This window comes from Gopherus flavomarginatus, chromosome 18 (genome assembly GCF_025201925.1).
Source record: "Gopherus flavomarginatus isolate rGopFla2 chromosome 18, rGopFla2.mat.asm, whole genome shotgun sequence".
NCBI lineage: Eukaryota > Metazoa > Chordata > Testudines > Testudinidae > Gopherus > Gopherus flavomarginatus.
The window spans coordinates 20,042,222-20,065,109 of NC_066634.1; the positions used below are offsets into that span (position 1 = coordinate 20,042,222).

At 52.7% G+C, this 22,888-nt stretch overlaps 1 protein-coding gene across 1 annotated transcript in view; it reads right to left on the reverse strand.

Annotated features, from left to right (window-relative positions):
- NOVA2 (NOVA alternative splicing regulator 2) overlaps positions 1-22,888 on the reverse strand; it is a 37,768-nt gene that overhangs the window by 9,622 nt on the left and 5,258 nt on the right. Inside the window, exon 2 of the mRNA XM_050928084.1 lies at positions 14,762-14,905. Within this exon, the coding sequence (XP_050784041.1) occupies positions 14,762-14,905 (144 nt within the window). The remainder of the gene's footprint in view (positions 1-14,761; positions 14,906-22,888) is intronic.

Consider the following 22,888-nt stretch of genomic DNA (forward strand, 5'->3'; position numbering starts at 1 on the left):
CTTCCCACTACATCCCCCCCGCTCCTCCCAGTTTGCCCCTCCACACGGCCCCACTCTCCCTCCTTCCCCACATCCCCCATCCCCCTCCAGGGCCGCCCAGAGGATTCAGGGGGCCTGGGGCAAAGCAATTCTGGGGGCCCCTTCCATAAAAAATAGTTGCAGTACTATAGAATACTCATGGGGGCCCCTGCAAATTGCCCCACTTCCCCCCCCCGGGCAGCCCTGACCCTCTCATTACCTCCCACTCCTCGCCATGCCCCATCCCCCCCCCGGTATCTCCCCAACCTCCCCCCCTCAGCTGCTGCCTCAACAAAACAGGCACAGCCAGGTTCCCATGGCAACCTGCAGCGTTTTGAAACCCTCTCCCCCCCCAGCAGCCGTGATGGAGGCTTAAAGGCCTGTCGCCATGGCAACTCACACCCCCTCATCTGCCATCGGCCGGTTACCTGGGCGATGAGGGACCCATTGTCCCCAGCAATGAGCTCCCCCTCCCGGGGTGGGGTGAGAGGCCCCAGGCGGGAAGGGGAGGAGGAGAGCTGGCAGGGAGGCCCCAGTTGCCCCACAACAAGGGTTGAGGCCCAGCGCAGGGCCTGGCATCAGGGGCTCAAGGATCCCGGTGGGGGGGGGGACAGCGGGAGGCCCGGCCCCATCCCTCCATCCCCACACAGAGTCAGAGGTTCGGAGAAGACAGGAGGGAAATGGGGGAGGGCCCTGAATGAGTCAGGGATCCTCAGGCTGGCTCAAAATGTAACCCCTTCCCCATCCTAGGACCAAATCCGAGCCAGCCAAACCAGCGACGCCACGGCCCACCCTCGCCAGCCACTGGTGCTCTGGCCCACCCTCGGCAACCACGGCCCATGGCACCACAACCCGCCTTCACCAACCATGGCCCATGGCACCACAGCCCACCCTCACCAACCACGGTCCATGGCACACAGCCCACCCTCACCAACCACAGCCCATGGCACCACAGCCCACCCTCACCAACCATGGCCCATGGCACCACAGCCCAGCCTCACCAACCACGGTCCATGGCACCACAGCCCACCCTCACCAACCACAGCCCATGGCACCACAACGCGCCTTCACCAACCACGGCCCATGACACCACAACCTGCCTTCACCAATCATGGCCCATGGCACCACAGCCCGCCTTCACCAACCACGGCCCATGGCACCACAGCCCGCCTTCACCAACCACGGCCCATGGCACCACAGCCCACCCTCACCAACCACAGCCCATGGCACAACAACGCGCCTTCACCAACCACGGCCCATGACACCACAACCTGCCTTCACCAATCATGGCCCATGGCACCACAGCCTGCCTTCATCAACCACGGCCCATGGCACCACAGCCCGCCTTCACCAACCACAGCCCATGGCACCACAGCCTGCCTTCATCAACCACGGCCCATGGCACCATAGCCCGCCTTCACCAACCACGGTCCATGACACCACAGCCCACCCTCACCAACCACAGCCCATGGCACCTCAGCCCATCCTCACCAACCACGGCCCATGGCACCACAACCCGCCTTCACCAACCATGGCCCATGGCACCTCAGCCCACCCTCACCAACCACAGCCCATGGCACCACAGCCCACCCTCGCCAGACACTGACACTGCGGCCTATCCTGGCTAACCACAGCCCATGGCACGTGCCCACCCTTGCCAACCATGGCTATGGCACCATGGTGCACCCTTAACAGCCATCAACACCACGGACCACCCTCACGAACCATAGCCTCTGGCATCACTGCTCACCCTTGCCAACCACGATGCCATGGTCCATTCTCACCAACCACCAATGCATGCTTGCCAACCACAGCCCACAGCACCACGGCAGCACAGCCCATGCTCACCAAACCACAGACCACACTCAATACACCATCAACACCACAACCTGTGCCACCACAGCCCACATGTGCCAAACCACAGCCCACAGCACCGCAAACCTCCTTCACCACACCACACACCTCCCTCCCTGCAATCCACCATTAGCACCTGAGCACAGACCACCAACCGCCGCCAGCGCTGCCCACTGCCCTCCCCAAAGCACCAACCCACAAACCACAACAGCCGTCCACACACTACGGCAGGCCACTTCCACCAATGCACAAACCACCAGAGTCATCCCACATCTCTCAGCGGTTAGAGCGGTGGGAGTGGGGGTTGGGAGCAGGACTCCTGGATTCTATCCCAGCTCTGGAGGGGAGTGGGGTCTAATGGTTAGAGTGGGGGGGGCAGGGAGTCAGGACTCTTGGTTCTATCATGGCTCTGGGACGGCAGTGAGATCTACTGGTCAGAGGATGGGGGATAGGAGCCAGGACTCCTTGTTCTATCCCCAGTTCTGAGAGAGGAGTGGGTTTGGTGCAAGCAAGTCATGGCCCTCAGAGACTGAGCACAGGCTATGGAGACCAGAGTGGCTGAACTGGAGGAGCTGAGGGAGACAGAGAGGTACAGAGAGGAGTTTTTCTGGGGCACAGCAGAGTGGGTCCCACCCCCAGTCTGTGCTGCTGAGGAGGGGGGAAGGAGAACATTAAGCTAAAGTGGAGGGAAATGATCCCATTGTTAGGACCCTCCTTCCAGACACACTGAGGAGAGCCCTCCAGGGGAGGGGACTTCAATTATTAGGAAGAGCCAGGTAATAGCAATGGGGGAGTTGATTGTTAGAAATATGGATAGTTGGGTTTGTGGTGAGTAGGCAAGCCACATAGGAGGAGGGATAGCTCAGTGGTTTGAGCATTGGCCTGCTAAATGCAGGATTGTGAGCTCAATCCTTGTGGGGGTCACTTAGGGATCTGGGGCAAAATCAGTATTAGGTCCTGCTAGTGAAGGCAGGGGGCTGGACTCCATGACCCTTCAGGGTCCCTTCGAGCTCTATGAGATAAGTATATCTCTGTATATTATTATCTATTTATTATGGTGACTTGCCTGCCAGGTGTGAAGGCTGCAGAGCTCATGAGACATCTAGACAGACTTATGTGCGGTGCTGGGGAGGAGTTGGTGGTCGTGGTACATGCAGGTACCAGTGACACAGTGAAAGGTAGGAGAGAGATCCTTGAGGCCAAATTTAGGCTGCTAGGTAAGAGGTCCAGGAACTTTATGGTAGTATTCTCTGAAATGCTTTCTGTTCCACGCACACACAGGGCCAGTTAGACAGGCAGAGATGCAGGGTCTCAATGCATGCATGAGAATGGTGTTGGGAGGAGGGGTTTAGGTTTATTAGGAACTGGGGAACCTTTTGGGAAAGGAAGAACCTATACAAGGAAGGAGGGTTTCACCTAAACCAAAACAGAACTGCTGGCGTGTAAAATTAGAAAGGTCATAGAAGAGTTTGTAAATTAAGGGGTGGGGGAAGGCCGACAGGTGCAGAGGAGCATACAGCTCAGACAGAGACATCCCTTAGGGGAGGATTTATCTAATTCCTAGTAAAGAAAAGAGGACAGAAGTTGGTAAAGTACAGGCAGGAACTGTAGAGAAACAGTCGAAGGAGAAAGAGACCCATTCAATTACATCACAGGAAGGCAGACAACTAAATACGGACGAATTTTGTAAGCGCTTAAATACAAATGTAAGAGGTTTAAATATTAAGGTGGGTGAACTAGAGTGCCTGGTATTAAACGAGGATATTGCTATAATAGGCATCACAGAAACTTGGTGGAACAATGATAATCAGTGGGATGCGGTAATACCAGGGTACAAAATACATAGGAATGACAGAGTAGTTCATGCTGGTCAGGGTGTGGCATCCCTACGTGTGAAAGAAAGCATAGAGTCAAACACAGTAAAAATCTTAAATGAATTAAACTGAACCATCAAATCTCTATGGATAAAAATCCCATGCTTGGATAGTAAGTGTAGAGCAGTAGGAATATCCTTCTGATCACCTGACCAGGATGGTGATGGTGACTGTGAAATGTTCGGGGAGATTAGAGAGGCTACAAAAATAGAAACCCCAATAATAATGGGGGATTTCAACTATCCCCACAGGGACTGTGTACATGTCAACTCAGGATGGGATGCAGAGATAAAATTTCTAGACACCATTTGTGGCTGCTTCTTGGAGCACCTAGTCCTGCCGGAACCAACAAGGGGAGAGACAATTCTTGATTTAGTCCTAAGTACCGCACGGGATCTGGTCCAAAAGGTGAATATAGCTGAACCCAGGGCTGGCCTTAGACCAAATGGCGCCCAGTCGAGGAGCATCTTTGGCACAGCCCTCCTCACTTATTAAACTTTTGAATACCTTATTTTTATTGCATTTGTAGCCCATTTCATGACTTTGATACATGATTTGCATGCCTGATTTATCCCTGTCCTATAAGATGATAAATTTGCATGCTAGGATCTGTAAATCTGTATTTATATTCTACACAGGTCCAGAACATTCTGGGAGGCTAGTGAAAAATGAATCCACACACAGAATACCTGAGACAGGTCACTTCAAACATTCTATTTTCCCTTTTGTCGCTAACTACAAAAACAGCACCCCTAGCCTGGCGTACCCCAAGCCCTGCACCCCAGGTAGACGCTTGGGTCTCCTGCTCCTAAATCTGGCCCTGAGAACAGTGACCGTAATGTAATTAAATTTAACAGCCTTGTAGGGGACAAAATACCAAAGAAATCCATCACAGTAGCATTTAACTTCAAAAAGGGGAACTGCAGAAAAATAAGGAAGCTAGTTAAACAGAAACTAAAACAGTCACAAGAGAGAAATGCTTGCAAGCTGCATGGAAACTATTTAAAAATACCATAATAGAAGCTCAACTTAAATGTATAACTCGGATTTTAAAATAAATAAATAAATAAACAGTAGAATAACCACCAAAAAACACACACCTTGGCTAAACAGCAGAGTAAAAGAAGCAGTTAGAGGCAAAGAGGCATCCTTTAAAAACTGGAAGTCAAATCCTACAGTGGAAAATAGAAAGGCGCATAAACTCTGGCAAGTCAAGTACAAAAGTATAATTACGCTGGCCAAAACAGATTGTGAAGAGCAACTAGCAAAACCCATTTTTTCAAGTACATCAGAAGCAGGAAGCCTGCTGAACAATTAGTGGGTCCACTGGACGATGGAGGTGCTAAAGGAGCACTCAAGGAAGACAAGGTGTTTGTGGGGCAACTAAGTGAATTCTTTGCATTGGTCTTCACTGCAGAGGACATAAGGGAAATTCCCACACCTGAGCCATTCTTTTTACGTGACAGGTCTGAGGAACAGTCCCACATTGAAGAGTCAGTAGAAGAGGTTTTAGAACAAACTGATAAATTAAAAAGTGACAAGTCAGCAAAATCTAAAGTAAAGCCGATTTTTTTTGAAGTGCCAGGGGAGATCTTGGCAATTACAGGCTGGTAAGCCTAACTTCGGCACCAGGTTGAAACTATAGTAAAGAACAGAATTATCAGACACATAGATGAATCATAGAATTGTAGGACTTAAGGACCTTAAGAGGTCATCCAGTCCTGTCTCCTGCACTCATGGCAGGACTAAGTATTATCTAGACCATCCCTGACAGGTGTTTGTCCAACCTGTTCTTAAAAATCTCCAATGATGGAGATTCCACAACCTCCCTAGGCAATTTATTCCAGTGCTTAACCATCCTGACAGGGAAGTTTTTCCTAATGTCCGACCTAAACCGCCCTTGCTGCAATTTAAGCCAGTTGCTTCTTATCCTATCCGCAGAGGTTAACAAGAACAATTGTTCTCCCTCCTCCTTGTAACAACTTTTTATGTACTTGAAAACTGTTACCATGTCCCCACTCAGTCTTCTCTTCTCCAGACTAAACAAACCCAGTTCTTTCAATCTTCCCTCGTAGGTCATGTTTTCTAGACCTTTAATCATTTTTGTTGCTCTTCTCTGGACTGTCTCCAATTTGTCCACTTCTTTCCTGAAATGTGGTGCCCAGAACTGGACACAATACTGCAATTGAGGCCTACATAATATCACGGAGAAGAGTCAACACAGATTTTGTAAAGGGAAATCATGCCTCACCAATCTATTAGAATTTTCTGAGAGGGTCAACAAGCATGTGGATCCAGTGGATATAGTGTATTTAGGATGTCATGGGATAAGACGGAAGGTCCTCTCCAGGATTAGCAACTGGTTAAAAGAAGAGAAACAAAGGGTAGGACTAAATGGTCAGTTTTCAGAGTGAAGAGAGGTAAATAGCACAGTCCACCCAAGATCTGTACTGGGACCAGTACTGTTCAGCATATTCATAAATGATCTGGAAAAAGGGGTAAACAGTGAAGTGACAAAGTTTGTAGATGATTTAAAACTACTCAAGAAAGGGTCCAAAGCTGACTGTGAAGAATTAGAAAGAGACCTCACTAAGCTGGATGACTGGACAACAAAATGGCAGATGAAATTCATCATTGATAAGTACCAAGCATGTATTCGTGGGTGAATACCCATGCATCCGACGAAGTGGGTATTCACCCACAAAAAGCTCATGCTCCAATACGTCTTGTTAGTCTATAAGGTGCCACAGGACTCTTCGCTGCTTTTACAGATCCAGACTAACACGGCTACCCCTCTGATACTTGATAAAGACAAAGCAATGCACATGGGAAAACATAATCCCAATTACACATATAAAATGATGAGGTCTAAATTAGCTTGAGTTACCACTCAAGAAAGAGATCTTGGAGTCATTGTGGATATTTCTCTGAAAACATCCTCTCAATGTGCAGCGGGAGTCAAAACAGCAAACAGAATGTTAGAAAACCATTAGGAAAGGGATAGATAAGATAAAGAACATAATGCTACTCTATGAATCCATGGCATGCCCCCACCTTGAATACTGCGTGCAGATCTAGTCGCTCCATCTCAATAAAGCTATATTAGAATTGGGAAAGGCAGAAAGAAGGACAACAGAAATGATTAAGGGTCTGGAACAGCTTCCATGTGAGGAGAGATTAGAAAGACGGGGACTGTTCAGCCTGGAAAAGAGAGGACTAAGGGGGGGATACGATAGAGGTCTATACAATCATGACTGGGGTGGAGAAAGTGAATGAGGAAGTGTTATTTACTCCTTCCCATAACACAGGAAACAGGGATCATCCAATGAAATTAACAGGCAGCACATTTAAAATGAACATAAGGAAGTACTGCCTCACATACTGCAGTTAACCTGTGGAACTCACTGCCAGGGGATGTTGTGAAGGCCAAAACTATAACCAGGTTAAAAAAAGAAATGAGATAAGTTCCTGTAGGATAAGTCCAGCAATGACTGTTAGCGAAGATGTACAGGGACACAACCCAGAGGCTCCGGTGTCCCTAAGCCTCTGACTGACAGAAGCTGGGACTGGACGACATGGGATGGATCACTCGATAATTGCCCTGTTCTGGTCACTCCCTCTGAAGTGTCTGGCACTGGCCACCTGGGCTAGCTGGCCCATTGGTCTGACCCAGTCTGGCTTTTCTTATGTTCTTATTGATGGGAACAGGCGGGGCTGGGACTCCTGGGTTCTATTCCCACTTTCATCTAGAGATAGTATCCTGCCTCACTTCCTATCCTAAAGCACAGGGTTGCTGTTGTTAAACATCTGCTGTGTCCTACCCCAGAAGTGGCTGCAGTTGTGACCTCTTCCTCTGCCTCATGGTGGTGGGGGAGTTGTGGACTCCTCAAGGGGCATGAGGAAAGTTTTATGAGCTGTTGGGAGCATCCATTCGACTGTCTGCCCATTGGGCAGGGGTTCAGGAAGGCCCCCCCTCAGTGCTCTTCCCCCTGCACTCCAGGATCAGGCTTCCACAGATTGTGACAAAGCCCCATTGGCTTCCCTGAAAACAATAGGGCCTGTCCCAGCCAAGGCCTAATAAAGGCTGGATAAACAGGAAAGGGTGTGGTGAGTGCTGGCCCCTGGCCAGGGGCAGGGGCAGAGGTCACAGGCAGTCGAATGGGGTGGGGGGGCTGTTCCTGGGAATCATTTTTGTCACCCCTTCTTGGTACCAGGTGCTCCTCCCTCCTGCTAACCTGGGGTTCCCCTGGAGGAGGGGGGTGGATGGGGGGGCAATGGAGAGCTCCCGGGCGGGGTGGATGACGGTCACCAGTTGCACAAGGGAGCGGAGGCGTGAGGGGGCACAAGGAGGGCAGGGTAGGAGGCAGGGCAGGTGTGCAGGGCAGGCGTGTGAGGGGACGTGGCGGTTCCACAGGCTGGCACACGATTCTGCGAGTGTGAGCAGGGCACGAGCGTATGTATGTAGAGACTGTGCCAGTGCAACAGGTGGGAGGGGGGAGGTTTGGGGGCTTGTGCCAGGACAGAGCTGGGGGGATGGGAGCAGGTGAGTTCCAGGACAGAGATGGCGGAGGGGCGGGGGGGGTCCCAGGACAGAGCCAGGCTGGGGGAGGGGCAGGGGGCGTCCCAGGACAGAGCCAGGCTGGGGGAGGGGCAGGGGGGGTCCCAGGGCAGAGCTTGGAGAGAGGCAGTGGGTCCCAGGAAAGAGCCAAGGGGCAGGGACAGGGGTTCCCATGACAGAGATGGGGGATGGGGGGGGTCCCAGGACAGAGCCAGGGGGCAGAGACAGGGGAGTCCCAAGACAGAGCCAGGGGACTCGGGGTCCCAGGATAGAGCTGGGAGGCAAGGGGATTCCAGGACAGAGCTGGGGGAGGGGGATCCCAGGACAGAGCTAGGGGAGGGGCAGGGGTCCCAGGACAGAGCCAGGGGGCAGAGGCAGGGGGTCCCCAGACAGTGCCAGGGGGCAAGGACAAGGGGTTCCAGGACAGAGCCGGGTGGCAGGGACAGGAGGTCCGAGGACAGAGCCAGGGGAGGGGCAGGGGGTCCCTGGACAGAGCCGGGGAGGGGCAGGTGGGGTCCCAGGACAGAGCCAGGCCAGGGTAGGGGCGAGGGGGGGGTCCCAGGACAGAGCCAGGGGAGGGGCAGGGGAGGGATGAGGGGAGGGTCCAAGGACAGAGCCAGGGGAGGGGCAGGGGGTCCCCGGACAGATCCAGGCCGGGGGAGGGGCAGGGGGTCCCCGGACAGATCCAGGCTGGGGGAGAGACCAGCCGGCACAGCTCTGGGCTGACTTATCAAGGGGACCATTTCCTGCCATTGAAGCCATTTCCCTCCCAGCCTGGCCCAGCCCTGCCCAGCTTCCTGCTTCCTCCCCTAGCCCTGCAGCTGGGGGCAGGGGAGGCACCCAGGGCCCTGCTGGCTGCAGAGAGCCACTGTGGTGTCCGTGTGACTCCCTCCTCCACCTCCAGGCCCCTGGGATCGGCCACACCAGCCCCTGCCCACGGGTTATGGGATCTCTCCCTCCTCTCCATGGGAGCAGGCAGGGGGACCCTGCCACCCCTTTCCATGAGCCTTCCTGTGGCCTGGAACTGCCCCCTCCCCCCTAGCCCCCGCAGGTATCCTAGGCAGGCCCGGCCGGGTGTTCAGCCAACAACTGAAGAAATGAGGATGGATAAGCAGCGCTGCTAACCCCAACAGCACCAGTCAGACCCCGAAAATCACGAGCCTGGCTTACAAATCAGGAGATCCTGCCAAAAGATTTGCTTCCCCCCCCCACCTCCGCCCAGTGCATGCAGGACTAGCCCAGGGCTGCCTCCTCTTGCAGCTGTATGGGAAGGAAGAGGCGCTGGGGTCCTGCAGCAGGAGCTCTCCCAATCATGCAAAGAGACACTCTGGAGCAGGGCCTGCAGGTGCCACTGACTCCCCGTCTCTTGCCCTCCCAGGCCACGGGGCAGGCACTTGTTCCCATGCAGCAGCATGACAAAGTCACTCATCTCCCCTAAATGGTCCCCTGCCCCTGTTTGGAGGGGAGGGGGAACAACCGCATGCAACGTTAAAGACTCGCTCTCTGATGAGGAACATCACGCATGGAGCTGCACAAAATCAATGAACGCCCCCAACCTTTTGCGGCCCTACTATTGCCTCCCATCCTGCCGCGCTCCTGCCGGAAGCCGTCTCTCACGATGGGGGGGATGCACAGGAAGATGCTGGGATCCTTACTCTGCCTTACTCCTGGTCAGAAAAGCAGCAGCAGTGCCCAGAGGAGGTGCCAGAGGAAGCTGAGAAACCCGGGCAGCACAGCGCCAAGCAGCTGCCAGGGGAGGCAATGTACAGCCCTGGCAGAGGAGGCGTATTGAAGAGTCTCCCCAAAACTATGTGCACCCCAGGATGATGGGAAGAGGTGGGTCCCGTAGCTGACAGTGGGACCCAGTGGAGTCCCCGTCTCGGGCTGACAGTGGGAGCCCACAGAGCCCCCATCCCAGGTTGACAGCAGGACCCAGTGGCTTCCCCAGTCCCAAGGTTGACAGCAAGAGCCAGCGGAGACCCTGACCCGGGGCTGACAGCGAAGTTTAACTAAAGATAAGCCTCACTCATGTCAATTTGTGAGAGCTGGAACGACTGGAGGTGACTCCCGTGAAGCCATTGCTAACTGGGGGAGAATAGAACCCAGGAGTCCTGGGACCCAGCTCTAACCACTAGACTCCACTCCCCTCCCAGAGCCAGGGATAGAACCCAGGAGTCCTGGCACCCACTCAGGGTTGTCACCCACCCAGCTTTTCCCCAGGCTCATTGATTTGTTGAGCTAGCTGTTCTGGGAAATCTGTCAGGGTCCTCAGTGCATGCAGACAGCTATCCAGGCCCAGGACCATCCTACATGTCATGGTGGCTTTGTAACTGAGATGTGGCAACCCTACTTCCATTCCCTGCTGCATTAACTGTTAGACCCCATTCCCCTCCCAGAGCTGCGGATAGAACCAGGAGTCCTGGCTCCTAGCCACCCCTGCTGTAACCACGAGACCCCACTCCCCTCCCAGAGCCAGGGATAGAACCCATAAGTGCTGATGCCCAGGGCCATGCTCTAACCACTAGGCTACCTTCTCACAGTCCCAGGAGCTCCAGCCTTCTCCATGCAGTCCTGATCAAACCCACCCAGGACCAAACCCCAGACTTCCCTCCCTATCATGGTGATGGGGGATGGTGCCTCCCCCTTTCCCGAGGGATTGGAACAACCCCTTTTCTCCTGGGGCAATTACTAAGTGAAAAGCTGCCCCCTCCCCTCTCCAGGATCTTGGCAACATCCCCCCATCCCAGGAGATTTGCTGCCCAATAATCCTCCAATCGAGAGCAGGAGATGCAGAGAAAAGCAGCTTAGCTGGGATGGCCTGACTTTGTGTGCCCCACAATCAGGGCACAGATTATAACTGGGCTGGGGCTACCGGCTTCCTCCCCACCACCCAGCACCACCTGCTAATCTTCCGTCTTTGACCTGAAAAGGAAACCTAGCAGGGCTGGCACAATGCATTTACCAGGGGCCGTGGCTAAGTGGTGCGGAACAGAACCCAGGAGTCCTGGCTCCTAGACACTCCCCCTAGCAGAAATCGGTACACTCCACCGATCTCCCAGAGCCAGAAACAAAACCCAGGAGTCCTGACTTCCCACACCGCTGCTGAAATGACTACACCCCATAAGAACATAAAAACGGCCATACTGGGTCAGACCAAAGGTCCATCTAGCCCAGTGTCCTGTCTTCTGACAGTGATCAGTGCCAGGTGCCCCAGATGGAATGAACAGAACAGGGAATCATCAAGTGATCCATCCTCTGCCGCCCATTCCCAGCTTCTGGCAAACAGAGGCCAGGGACACCATCCTGGCTAATAGTCATTGATGGACCTTTCCTCCAGGAACTTATCTAACTCTTCTTTAAACCTTGTTATTGTCCTGGCCTTCACAACATCCTCTGGCAAGGAGTTCCACAGGTTGACTGTGTGCTGTGTGAAGAAATACTTGCTTTTTTGTTTGGTTGCTTTTTTTCATTTTTTAAAATCTCAGTCTGCTTTGGACTTAACTATCTTGAGTAGTTTTGTATCATCTGCAAATTTTGCCACCTCACTGTTCATCCCTTTTTCCTGATCATTTATGAATATGTTGAATAGGACTGGTCCCAGTACAAACCCCTGAGGAACACCACTATTTACCTCTCTCCGTTTTGAAAACTGACCATTTATTCCTGCCCTTTGTTTCCTGTCTTTTAACCAGTTACTGATCCATAAGATGACCTTCTCTCTTATCCCATGACAGCTGACTTTGCTTAAGAGCCTTTGGTGAGGGACCTTGTGTGTGGGCACGATCTGTAAGTCTGTTACACCTTGTCAAAGGCTTTCTGAAAATCTAAGTACACTATATCCACTGGGTGCCCCTTGTTCACATGCTTGTTGACTCCCTCAAAGAATTCTAATAGACTGGTGAGGCACGATTTCCTTTTCCCAACAAAAACCATGTTGACTCTTTCCCAACAAATTGTGTTAATCTACTCGACTCCCATCCCAGAGCTGGGACCAGAACCCAGGAGGCTACCCACTCTAACTACTACATACCACTCCCCTCACAGATTCATAGATTCCAAGGCCAGAAGGAACCGCTGTGATCATCTGGTCTGACCTCCTGGATAACACAGGCCAGAGAACTGCCCAGAAACAACACCTCTTTGAACTAGAGCCGATCTTTACCGCAGATCCAATCCCGATTTAAACATTTCCAGGGATGGAGAAGCCACCAGGACCCTCGGTAAATTATTCCAAGGGTTAATCGTACTCACTACACCGTATTTCTGGTCTAAATTTGTCTGGTTTCAACTCTCAGCCATTGGCTCGTGTTCAACCTTTGCTAGACCGAAGAGCCATTATTAGATCCTTGTTCTCCATGTCGGCACTGGTAGACGGGGATCAAGTCCCTCCAACCCTTCTCTTTGTCAAGCTAAAAACACTAAGCTCCTGGAGTCTCTCGCTCTGAGGCAGGTTTTCTAACCCTTCCGTTGTTCTCGGGGCTCTTCTCGGCAACTTATCAACATCTTTCTGGACCAGGATCTCAGTCACGGTCGCACCTGGGTCAAATCCAGAGGGAAAATCACCTCCCTGCTCCCCCTGAGATTCCTCTGTTCATGCAGCCCAGGACGGGGTTAGCCCTTTTGCCCACAACTGGAGACCACTCCCCTCCCAAGCCAGGAGAACCCAGGAGTCCTTGTTCTGGAGGTGTTTGCCTGCCTCAGCTCAGTTATGGGGGATGTGGTCTAGTACCCCCAAGGGGGTTGATCCGACTATGGCCTGTCTGTGGGGCTATGGTCCTGTGCTGGCCTAGGGGGATGGGAGGTCCAGTTCCCCCCGTCCTCTTGTCCGACAGCCTCCGTGTACCTCATGGGGGGGTGAGGAAGGGCTAACTTCCACGCCCCCACCGGTGGGTCTCAGTACTGCCCTGGAGGAAAGAGGGGGTGGAGCCACTTCCCAAAGTAACTATCCTGGGCGATCGGAGACGGAGGAGGGCTTCACAGGGATCTGGGACAAAGGGGCATCTCCCTTCAGCCTTGTGAGTGGGCGGGGCCTGGGTTCCCACCTGCTGCAGTACTCTCCACTCGTGAGGTCCCCTCCCCATAGTATGGGAGGGCCCTACACACACACACACACACACACACACACACACACACACACCGGGATCCCACACACACACACACACCGGGATCCCACATGCCCTGCCACATGCAAGCCAGGATCCCACTGCCCAGAGCACGAGGGAGCTCGGCTCGTGGCAATGGGACGCACTGGGGAAGGGCAGGCGGGGGCACCCTTTCCCTGGGGCAGCGACGCAGGCCTGGCTGCTAGCCCAGTGCTGAGTGGTCAGAGAGTCAGAGATGATAAGGTCAGAAGGGACCAATCCTGCCCACCTGCATTGCGCAGGCCAGAGAATCCCCCCGGTCGTTCCCACATCCAGCCCAGATCTGATGGTCGAGCTAGAGCGAAGCCGTCCAATCTCAGCGTAAAGACTCCAAGCGATGGAAAATCCACTCCCAGCTCTGGATCAGTCATTCGAGTGGCTGCTTTCCCTTCCCTCCGCTCCCCGTCAAATCTTGGTGCCTTATTCTCAATCTGAATTTCTCGCCTCAGCTCCAGCCATTGGCTTTTGCTCTCTGCCTCTGCTCTCAGAAACCTCCCCCCAGGGCTGTGCTGGCTGCCGGGGATCTGATCACCTCTGAATCTTCTCTAGAGCCAACTACAGTACTCCAGTTTCTGGCTCTGAGGCAGATTCCCAGCCCTTGGCTTGGGCCTGTTGCTCTTTTTTGACTCCCGGCCGAGATGTCAGGATCCTTAGAGGGTGGACACCAGAACTGGCTGCAGTAACTGGCCTCCGCAGGGCCAGCACCCTACTCCCCCTCACCATCCCCTGCTCACATACCCAACGGCCACATTATCTGAGAGGGGGAAGCCGCCCCTGCTGTAGTTGACACAGTGACACCGCCTGAGTCTGCAGAGAGCCTGAACCAATTGCTCCAAGAGGGCTGAATTCTCCCATTCTCCTGAGGGAGCCATTATCTCTGGAGCCTGGTGACCACCATTTCTGTTCTCCTACTCAGCACATTCCCATCATGACCCCTGAGCCCTTTCCAGAGCTGCTGCTTACCCGGGACACAGTTTCCTGCCTTGCAAGCCAGACCAGCAGCCTTGCCTCCAAAATGTACGACTGCATTTGGCTGTTACATGCAAGGGGCATTTTTCCCCTGGCCTCTCAAACGCAGGCATGGGCTGGTCGCCCGGATGGCATGAATCTAGCCCAGCCAGCGCCCTTTGCCCACCTCCCCAGGACGGATCACAGGGGCCCGGAGCCCAGGCATCAAGGCAAACCTGGCCCTCTCCTGTCCAGCCGCCATAGCAGGAGACTATCACTGGGGGAGAAGGTCCGAGCCTCCCGCTCCCCGCCTCAGTTATCAACCCTCAGATCTACAGGGATTAACGGGAGCTCCTGGCCCACCTCACCTGGGTAGAAGTCCTTAGACTTGGAGAGCTTGATGGTGGCGCCTGTCTCTTTCTGCAGCTGGACAATGGTCTGTCCCCCTTTCCCGATGATGGAGCCGGCCGCATAGCTGGGGATCAGGACCTTGAGGAAATATTCGCCCTCTTCTGGAGGAGAGAGAGGAGAGAAGAGATGCATTAGTAATGCCATGCCAGGATGGAGCTGCCGGGGGAGGGGGGAGATCAGCCCCCAACCAGAGCTCTGTGGGGCTAGACACCTCCTCTAGAGGCCCCCTACTTTTCCAGACCTGCCCACTGAATATTCCCTGGAAGGGTACTGCAGCATCTGCCCTGACCCTGTAGCGTATCAGGCCATTACTGGGGAGTGCTGGAGTAATAATGCCAGCAGTGCTTAGCTCTTAACCAGGCTTTTCATCTGTCAGTTTCAAAATACTCTCCAACAAAGCTACAGTTCCATTGCCCCCATTTCACAGCAGTGGAAACTGAGGCCCAAGAAGGGACTGGTCCAAGCTCAGCGGTAGAGCTGGGGATAGAACCCAGGCATCCTGACTCCCAGCCTTCCCTGCTTTAATCACTAGACTCCCCTCCCAGAGTTGGGAATAGAACCTAGGCCAGGAGTCCCAACTCCCAGCCCCCGCTGCTCTAACCACTGGACACCACTCCCTTCCTGGAGGTGGGGAGAGAACCCAGGAGTCCTGGCTCCCAGCCCTCTTCTGGATTTGTAGAGCACCCAGCACAATGGGTGTCCTTGTGGAGCACCCAGCACAATGGGTGTCTTGCTCCGCTAAGAAGAAAAACCATTGCTCCGGCATTACACAGACCGGCGCATTCAAACCACCACGGGGCCTTATCCAGGGACCCCCTGGGGAGAGAACAAACCACACGTGACAGACGTCAGTCACACCGCTCCGTGCGCGACTGGAAGGTCAGGTCCCCCAGTGACTGGTGCGGGATAAGAATATAATTGACACTAAGGGAGCTGGCACTAAGCTGTTGCAGTTGCGGTACCTGGCCACTAGTGGGAGACATGCCACCCATGCACTTAACCAGACTGTTGCATTTCAGCCCAGTTCTGTACAAACATGTCACAAAGACAGGTGCTGCTGTCGACTCATTGGGAAGGTGGGCCGGGGGCATGCTCCCAGCTATAGACTAATGATACCTAGCTCTGTCTTCAGTAGAGCTCAACATGCTTTACAAAGGAGGGCAGCATCTTTGTCCCCATAGTACAGATGGGGAAACTGAGGCATGGGGGAGGGATGTGACTTCCCTAAGATCTCCCAGCAGGCCTGGGAGAAGCCAGGTCTCTTGCATATCAGTCCTGTGCTCTACTCACTAGCTCACACTGCCTCAATAACCGCTCTGCACCCACACTGATATTGTCTTCTTCAGGGTGGGGGAAACAGCGAGATCCGCTGATGCCACACAGGATAGGTACTTTGGGGGCAGGGCATGAGCCGTGATGCCCCACTCAAGCACAAGGTGAGGGTCTGTATTGTTACTCACATCCCAGAAACCTTCAGCGGCAACTCAGTTCGTTCCTTTATGCCCATCACCCCAGCCTCTGGACACACGCCAGCCCCACCTCCCCACCAGCAACACAGCTCATTAATGAAGGATGCAGAGTGAAGAATTCTCGCCTGATGTGGAGGGCTCGGCGTGGGGGAATCAAATGAAATCGACATCTAGTAAAAAGCTAAACTACCTCGGAACTTAGGACACAGGACTGGACGAGCCACCCCCACCCCAATATGTTTCTAGCGAGTAATCGGATCCCCTCTCGGCCTGCATTGTAGGCTAAACAAGCCCAGCTCTTTCAGTCTTCTCTCGCGAGATTGGCTCACCAGTCCCCTGATCGGCCTAGTAGCCCTGCACTGCACCTGCTCCAGTGGGAACTCCTCTGTCTCGAACAGCGCTGGACACAGTCCCTGCCTCTCCATTGTGCTCGTGAACATTTCAGCTGGAGCGGCTCCATGGTGGCCTTTCTCCCCCACCCAGAATGCTGATCTTTGAAATAGCTGCAGATCCGAGGCAGCTGGTGCTGGGGCGAATGACCAAGGGGCCACGCGCAAATGACTCTCTGCTTTGCACCACCCTCTGGTAGGTTGCGTGTGCAATGCACGTGCGCGTGACGAGATGTGTAATACTTGCACAGATGTACTCTCACCACAGCAGCAAGTGGGTGTAAATGATGCGTTTATACCACACATGGATATTGGAGGTGTAATTATAGGTTTGGAGGCCAGAAGTAACTATTTGATCAGTGGCTCTCAGCCTTTCCAGACTACTGTACCCCCTCAGGAGTCTGATTTGTCTGGTGTACCCCCAAGTTACTTAAAAACAACTTGCTTACAAAATCAGAATATATAAATCCAACAGTGTCACAGTCACACTAGAATTGACCAATTGCCTCCTTTCTCATTTTTACCATGTAATTATAAAATAAATCAATTGGAATATAAATATTGTATTTACATTTCAGTGTACAGTACATACAGTGGGATAAACCAGTCATTGTCTGTCTGATATTTCAGCTGGTACTGATTTTGCTAGTGCTTTTTATGTAGCCTGTTGTGAAACTAGGCAAATATCTAGATGAGTTGATATACCCCCTGGAAGACCTCTGCGTACCCCCAGGCGTATGTGTACCCCTGGTTGAGAACCACTAATTTGGATAATCTCATCTGACCTCTTTCATTATGCAGGCCATAGAATCCACCCAGTGATTCCTGGTGGTCGAGCTAGAGCAGAGATTTTAAAAAGAGACACTCAGCCTCCGAGTGACGGAGAAATCCCCTTGTCCCTGGGTCTGCAGTATACAAGTTAATTCCCTTGCCTGGGTAAAGTGTGCCCCGTATTTCCGGTGTGAATTTCCCTCATGTCTGCTGCAGCCATTAGCTCCCATTCTGCCTCTGTCACTGCTAACGCGGAGTGCAATCCATCCACCCGCAGGGGGCCACAGGCATCATGGCAGCCAGCGTTCACGTTCTGCAAAGCGGCTTAGGGATTTGAGTTTTCGATTCCTAGTCACTGTCGTGAGGTTACTCTCCTCGCTCAAGGTTAATGGTGCCAAGAACTGGCCATTGAAATCCCACAGGGAAATTACAGCCCGTGTGGATACTGCATGTGTGTCTTCAGTTCACGGGTGCGCATATGTATTGAGTGTGTGTTGAGTGTGCATGTGTGTTTATTGAGTGTGTGACTGCATATATTGCATGTGATTGTATTGTGTGTACCGACTGTATATTGCATGCGATTATATTTGTGAATTGAATATGTAGTGAATGTGTATTGCACATGGTTGTATACGTGTGTATGGCTTGTGTGTGCGTGTACTGAGTATACATTGCATGGGAGTGTATTGTGTGTATTGAGTGTGTATTGCATATGATTGTATATGTGTGTATGGCATGTGTGTGTGCGTACTGAGTGCACATGGCATGGGAATGGATATGTGTGTATTGTGCATATTGTATATATGTGTATTGAGTGTGTGTGTGTATTGAGTATACATTGCGTGTGAGTGTACTGTGTGTTTTGAGTGTATATTGCGTGTGTTTGTAAATGTGTGTATCGAATGTGTATTGTGTGTGTTGAGTGTATATTGCATGTAATTGTATACGTGTGTATTGAGTTTCTGTGTGTATTGAGTGTGCGTTGCATGTGAGTGTATATGTGTCTATTGAGTTTGTGTGTGTATTGAGTGTCTATTGCGTGTGACGGCATACATGTGTATTGAGTGCATGTGTGATATATTGTGCATATATTGTATGTGTGTATTTTTATGAGACATCTGATGAGCCAATCAGGATGCAGAAATCTGTATATTTTGCTACTTGACTTCACATAACTTTATTATTAGCTGCTGGGGACTCAATCAGGATGCAGCCTCTGCCCGCGCAATCCAATTGGCTAGCACTGTCCCAGAGCTTGGCCTCGCTGAGCTTTGAGGCCTAGGACAAGCAGTCCCAGAGTGGCCGGCCTGGTGCTCTCCTCGTTAACGAGGCCCGTCAGTCCCACAGCTAAAGCCATTGTCCCCCAATCTGCCTGGGGCCTCCTCCCCTCTAGCCTGGACCAGCAGCTCCCAGATCTGATGGTCCATGCAGAATGGGCTGCTCCCATGGTGCTGACTAAGCACCCATCATCCCAGCTACTCGTTAAACAATTTCCTCATTACTATTCCAGGTTAGCATAATGACCCCCTCTCCCCCTCTGAGTCATCAGCAGGCTTCGGATTCAGGGACCACAACACGGCCCTCTGCCACTTCGGCTAAGGGAGTCACTCCACAACTGGTAGCAGAAGCGGGTTGTTATACAGATCGTCAGTAGAAGAGGGGGGCGTGGCACATGCTTGGTCGCTGGGTTACATCAGTCACAGCTGTGGCTGACTCTGGGGTGTGAAGCTGATTATCAATCAGGGGAGGCGTGGCCATGAGGCCACCAACGGGAGAGGAGGTGCGGCGCAGCCCACCAAGCCATCTCTTTGGAGCTGAGGTCCACACTCCAGCTAAAGTCTGGGCTGTCCAGGCCCAGAGCTTATTCCAGGCCTCACCCCACACAGAGAGTGAGTGGTGGGGTGCCCCTCACCCCACAATAGTAGTGGTGATGTCTGGGGATCGGCCATGCTAGTGCAGCCACTGAAAGCTGCAATGGACTGGCAGGGAGCACAGGAGTCAATATCCCACCACAGGCCCATCTAGCTTGTCGTCCCATCTCCCACAGTGGCCACCACTTGCCCCTGAAGGAGAAACCTCCTGGCAGACAATTGTGAGATAACCTGAACCCAGAGCTCATGGCCTGGGCAGAGGAAGGGGCTTTTCCCCAACTAACCTAAACCGGGCTTTTCCCATTATCCAGGTCAGCATCTGGAATCCTGCTGCACTCCTGGCCCCAATTGCATCCAGTAGCAGGGAGTTCAACAGACAGAGGGAGGGAAGGACTGATGGACACAGAGATGGACAGAGACACCTGCTACAAGCCGGCAGGTCAAAGCTCTGTTGTTCTCTTAGCCTCCTTGAGCCTCCAGTTAGAACATAAGAACAGCCATACAGGGCCAGACCAATGGGCCATGTAGCCCAGTGTCCTGCCTCTGACAGTGACCAGTGCCAGGTGCTGCAGAGGGAATGAACAGACCACGGCAATTACTGAGTGATCCATCCCTTGTTGCCCAGTTCCGGCAGCCAGAGGCTTAGGGACACCCAGAGCATGGGGTTGCATCCTCTGACCATCTTGGCTAATAGCCATTGATGGTCCTATCCTCCATTAATTTATCTCATTCCTTTCTGAACCCTGTTATAGTTTTGCCTGTCACAACATCTCCTGGCAAGGAGTTCCACAGGTTGACTCTGTGTTGTATGAAGAAATACTTCCTTTTGTTTGTTTTAAACCTGCTGCCTATCAATATAATTGGGTGACCCCTGGTTCTTGTGTTATGAGAAGGAGTAAATAACCCTTCCTTATTCACTTTCTCCACACCAGTCATGATTTCATAGACCTCCACCATATGCCCCCTTAGTCGTTTCTCTTCCAGGATGAACCGTCCCCGTCTTTCTAATCTCTCCTCATATGGAATCGGTTCCATACCCCTAATCATTTTTGTTGCCCTTCTCTGAACCTTTTCCAATTCTAATATATCGTTTTTGAGATGGGGCGACCAGAACTGCCCACAGGATTCAAGATGTGGGTGTACCATGGATTTATATCGTGGCACTGTGATATTTGCTTTCTTGTTATCTATCCCTTTCCTGATGGTTCCCAACATTGTGTTCGCGTTTTTGACTGCCCCTGCACATTGAGTGGATGTTTTTGGAGAACGACCCACGATGACACCAAGATCTCTTTCTCAAGTGGTAACAGCTAATTTAGACCCCATCATTTTGTATGCAGAGTTGGGATTAAGTTTTCCCATGTGCATCACTTTGCATTTATCGACACTGAGTTTCTTCTGCCGTTGAGTTGCCCGCTTGCCCAGAGAGTTCTCCTGGCCCTGTCTCTCCTTTGGACTCGCTCCAGTTTATCCACATTCTCCCTGAATTGGACACGGGACGCCAACTGAGGCCTCCCCAGTGCCGAGCAGAGCGGGACACTCCTGTTAATGCCCCCAGAATGATATCAGCCCTTTTCGCAGCTGTGTCACTTCAATTCATGATCCACCATCACCCCAGCTCTTTTCCAGCAGCGCTTTCGCCTAGCCAGTTAGACCCCCTCTTTATATCTGTGCGTTCGATTTCTCCTTCCCCAGTGCAGTACTTTGCACTTGTCTGGATTGAATTTCATCTTGTTCATTTCAGACCAATTCTCCTATTTATCAAGGTCGTTTTGAATTCTAATCCTGTCCCCTGCCCCCGGCCTGCCCTTCCCTGAAATGCTTGCAAACCCCCTCCCCCACAGCTTGGTGTCATCCGCAAACTTTATAAGCATCCTCTCCGCTCCATTATCCAAGTCAGTCATGAAAATATTGACTCGTACCAGACCGAACCGAGAACTAAACCCCCAGATGCCTTCCCGGTTGGACAGCGAACCACTGATAGCTGCTTTTTGAGTACGATCCTTCAACCAGCTGCGCCCCCACCTCACAGTCGTTTCATCTAGAGCCACCTTTCCCTACTTTGCTCATGAGAATGCTGTGAAGGGAGTGTGTCAAAATCCATTCTAAAACCAAGATATATCCAATGGTGGATTAGCCTTGGGCTGATGGGGCCCGTGCCCAGGGGCCCTGGCCAATTCGGGGGCCCTGGAAAAAAATCCACCACTGGCCAGGGGAGGCCCAGAGCCCCAGAAGAAGCACCAGGCAGGTGGGGGAAGCCCCTGGCCCTGACCCCTCTCCTCCCGGCAGAAGCACTGGGTGGATGAGGCGGGGCAGGGGAAGTCCCCATGCCACGACTCTGGTAGCAGCACCAGGCGGGCAGGGAGGGACAGGGGAAGTCCCTGCGCCCTGCCCCCACTCCTCAGCAGAAGGGCATGGGGGGGAGGCCCCTGCACCTCGACCCTGCTCCCCAGTAGAAGCGCCAGGCGGTTGGGGCAGGGGAAGCCCTAGTGCCCTGATCCCACTCCCTGGCAGAAGCACTGGGCAAAGCCCCAGCGGCCGGACCCAGCGGCAGCCCCGGGACTGGAGAAGCTCTCGCTCTCTGCTGTGGCTGGGGCCATGGCAGAGAGGACAGAGCTTCTCCGGTCTTACGGTGGCAAAAAGGAGCAAACGAGTTTGTAGTGGGGGTGCAGAATGGGGCAGGATCATGCGTGGAACAGGGGTGGGACTGTGGAGGGAAGGGGCAGAATGGGGTGGGGCCATGGGTGGTGCTGCAGGCAGAAGGGGCAGGACTATAGGCAGAAGGAGAGGGGAGGGCCTCCCCAGACTTGCTCTGACCCAAGGTCCCGCTGCTTCCCCCATCCACTAGGCCCGTAACCCTATCAAAGAAGGAAATTATATTTGTTTGGCAGATTAGTTCATACTGGCTCTTCCTTCTAACCCTGTTGTCCTCCAGGTTTGAATAACATGATTGTTTAATAAATTGGCTGCAGTAGCTTTCCCAGTGTCAAAGCTAGTCTGGTCTATAATTCCTCGGGTCCCCTTTGTTCCCTCTTTTAAAGCTAGGTTCTATGTTTGCTATTCTCCAGCCCTTTGGGACTTCACCCGTTCTCTGTGAAAACTCCGAGATAATTGCTAACGGGTTCTGAGATTCAGCTAGTTCCTTAAGTATCCTCGGGTGAATTTCATCAGACCCTGCCAGCTTGGATTCATCTACCTTATTCCAATATTCTTAACCTGTTCTTTCTCTGTTGTGGCTGGAATTCCTTCCCCTCGCTTGTTACTGTTAATTGTGCTGAGTATCTTGTGGTCACCGTTAACCTTTTTAGTGAAAGTTGAAGCAAAATAGGCATTAAACACCTCTCCCTTCTTGATGTTGTCCATTACTGGCTCTCCTTTCTCTCTGTGCAGAGGACTTGCACTTTCCTTCGGTTTTCTCTTGCCCCTAATGCATTTAAAGATCCTCTTCTTATGCTGCTGACTTCCCTTGCTAGAAGATACTCATCTTGTCCCTTAGCCTTCCTGAGTTTGTCCCTGCGTGATTGTGCTGTTCTTTTGTACTCCTCCTTAGCAATCTGGCCACGTTTCCACTTCTTGTAGGATTC